Source organism: Alnus glutinosa, chromosome 4 (assembly GCF_958979055.1).
Source record: "Alnus glutinosa chromosome 4, dhAlnGlut1.1, whole genome shotgun sequence".
NCBI lineage: Eukaryota > Viridiplantae > Streptophyta > Magnoliopsida > Fagales > Betulaceae > Alnus > Alnus glutinosa.
In genome coordinates, this window is record NC_084889.1 from 3,297,159 (window position 1) to 3,300,612 (window position 3,454).

General features: G+C 37.3%; 1 protein-coding gene across 1 annotated transcript; it reads left to right on the forward strand.

Annotated features, from left to right (window-relative positions):
• Positions 1-615: 615 nt before the first annotated feature.
• LOC133865521 (beta-amyrin 28-monooxygenase-like) lies at positions 616-2,327 on the forward strand. The gene is made up of 3 exons (XM_062301947.1): positions 616-1,067; positions 1,663-1,853; positions 1,941-2,327. The coding sequence occupies exons 1-3, from the start codon at positions 683-685 to the stop codon at positions 2,244-2,246; spliced, it is 882 nt and encodes a 293-aa protein (XP_062157931.1). The 5' UTR covers positions 616-682; the 3' UTR covers positions 2,247-2,327.
• Positions 2,328-3,454: the final 1,127 nt, after the last annotated feature.

The window sequence follows — 3,454 nt, forward strand, 5'->3', positions numbered from 1 at the left end:
TTAATTATTGCCATCATCTTTTACAATTTTAAGCCTAAATCCACCAACAAAACCAACGTTCCTCCGGGTAGTTTTGGATGGCCTTTCATTGGCGAAACTTACGAGTTCCTGAATAAGGAGCCGGAAAAGTTTCTGGCTGAGAGAATGAAAAAATACTCTCCAAAAATCTTCAGGACGAAGATATTCGGTGAGCCAACGGTCGTGCTTTGCGGCGTTGCGGGACCAAATTCCTTGCTTCCAACGAGGCGAGCTTATTTAATTTGCGTCATGGCGACCACGTTCCATGCAGAAACTATTCCGCTCTTCCTATCAAAAAGTTGATTCAGCACTCATGCCTCGACAATTCGAGGTGCATATCACACGTGCGCCAGGTTTTATCAGGCTCGAAGCTCTTGTTCGCTACGTGGAAAAAATGGATTTTATGATACAGGTATTAATCCTTTAATTTTTATTTTAACACTTTAATTAGAAATAGAGTTAGAAGTTAGAACTCAAGATTTTAGTTTTGATATCATGTTTAATCAGCACTTGCTCTATGAATTTATTAAGTTAATAAAAATGATTTAATTTATATTTTATCGAAAGGAACACTTGGATATGTATTGGAACGGTGAGAAGAAAATTAAGGTTTATAGCCTCGTTCAGCTACTCACGGTGGCTAGCTCTATCCTGTCGGTTGTTCATGGGTCTTCAAGACCAGGGTCGTGTTGCAAAGATTGCAAAAATGATGGACACCGTGAGCTTAGGACTTCATTCTTTTCCAGCCCTGAACTTTCCGGGAAGCGCATTTTATCGTGCAACAAAAGCAGCCAATGCCATAAGAAAGGAGATTCGGCTGTTGATTAAGGAGAAGAAAGAAGCTATAACAAGCGGAGCGCAAACGCATGATTTCCTGTCCTACATGATTTGTAGCACTGACCCAACTGGCCGGTTTATGCCGGAGCAGGAAGTTGCTGATAAAGTAATGGGTCTGCTGGCGGCAGCATTCAACTCGCCTTCCATAGCTACAACTTTCCTCATGAAATATCTCGGAGAAAGGCCCGACATTTACGAAAAAGTCCAAACGGGTAAAAGTCTTTTCTCACCGTAGACTTTTATGCGACTAAGGGTCCGTTTGGATTTGCGATTTCAAAAAGTGCAATTTGAAAAAAGTAATTTTTGAAAACGCAGTTAAGCGTTTGACAAAATCGCAATTTAGCATTTAAAATCGCAAATTATCCTTTAAAATTCTGCGTTTTCAAAAAAGCATCATCTTACCTGCGATTTGAAAAAACAGATTTTCTGCGTTTTCAAATCGCAATTTTTAAAAACGCAGTTCCCTAACGATTTATGTTCTGCAATTTGGTTTAAAATCGCACTTATTGTCTACGAAATCGCAATCTCAAACGCACCCTAATAAGATAATATGACAATAAAAAATTAGTTATTGATTTTTCTATTTTATAAGTTTTTGCTAATTACCTTAAGTACATATTTAAACCATGCTAGTTTGGTAGAGAATATAACCATGAATTAGGACTGAAGAATATGTGTACGTATATAAACCATGCATGCATGTTAATCCTCAATTAAGGAAAGTATTCTTTGGATCCCTTTTTGTTTCTTTAAAAAATCTTTATATTAATCATCTTTGCCGGGATCGATTCATATTTTGAAAATCAGAACAAATAGAGAATATTGCAAGCCCCAAACGATCTGGAGAGGCACTTAATTGGGACGATATACAAAAGATGAAATATTCATGGAATGTAGCAGTTGAAGTGATGAGATTAAAACCACCTCTTCAAGGAACATTTAGAGAGGTTAAAGCTGACTTCACTTATGAAGGTTATATGATTCCCAAAGGCTGGAAGGTATAGAAGCTTTAACTATATCTTAATGTAAATCCAACAGAACATATATTAATAACAACTTGACCAATTAAATTTTGTTTTTGGCAGATCTATTGGACAGTTAGCACGACAAATAAGGACCCTGATAATTTTCGTGCACCAGAAGAGTTTGATCCTTCAAGGTTGGAGTTAAAAAACACTCTGCCTAATTACTTGAGTATCCCATTTGGGAGCGGTCCACGAATCTGCCCTGGAAAGGAGTATGCTCGGGTGCAAATGCTATGCTTTCTCCATAATGTCGTGAAAAGATTCAAATGGGAGCTAATAAATCCTAATGAGAAGATTATAGGCTGCAGTATGAATCCTATACCAGCCCAAGGCCTTTTGGTTCGCCTCCAACCTCATTCTTCATAAATAATTTACCATATGGTTTATTTATATGGCATTATAATATATAATCTCATTTTCTGGATGTAAAATAACCAGTACTGTACTACCGGCTGATCGAAGGGGAAAATGAAACTGGGAATGATGTTTAAAAGACTCCGGCTGTTGAATTAATGCATGGGATTTTCACTTCTTTAGATCAGTTAAGCATTAATGGTGCTTGTTTCAGAGTGCATTTCTTAAATAAATCAGATTAAGTGTGAATCCTGAAGGTTGCTGCCACAGCAATTGGTCAGGCAGTCTTTCTTAGTCAGTCCCCTCCCCGATCTCCAGATCTTTCCCATTTCAGATTGCCTTTTCAGTTGAGTGGAACTTTGTAACCATGTGGGGTGTGAGAACTAAGCTTTTTGTGTGTGTTGGTTTTGGTGAGTAATATATCTTGCGTGTATTATATCAAATTATCAATGTATTTGTTCTTCAATAAATGATTGTCTTTATTTTCAAGTTTTTCAATTCCCTACTCCAACAATCATGCTTTAGAGCATGTTCTTTAAGCAAACCCCAAGTACCACGTTTTAGGTTTAATGATCTGCTAGCAACGACATGTGCATCGACTATATATATCATGACGTACGAGAATTTTCCTAACCTAAATATTGTTGCTTGCGTGCTACTTAACTTAATTGCCACTCAACCAAGTGAATAGCACATATCAAATATATGCCTAGCATTCAAATTTGAATACTTACGTTTTTGCCCTTATAGTTTAATGCTTTTATTTTTTGTCCTATGTGGTAATTCATTTCGTATCGTAGATAGTATTTCATTTATGGCTAAAGATGAAGATGATACTTCCATCCAAACTTTCGTCCAAAAATTAACGGAAGTCTAAGTGATCAACACCTCTCAGAAGCTGACACGTGTCCTATATATTAAAAAAAATTAAAAATAACATTAATTTTTTTAAAAAATAAAAATAAAAATAAAAAACTGAGGGGTCCTTTGAGCAAAATAGGGATGGCCGACCACCCAGATTTTGGTCAAAGGCCGGGGGTGGCCAAACTAGCCCCAAAGAGAAAATGAGGCTGTGATCAGCCAGCCCCAATGGCCAAACCCTACCCTTTTGTTTTCTTTTTTTTTTCTTTTTTTTTTTTTTTCCACTTTGACTTTGTGGGATGGCCGAACCCACCCCATGCCAAATGAGGGTGGCCAAGCCACCGTTGAAGCTTTTGGGG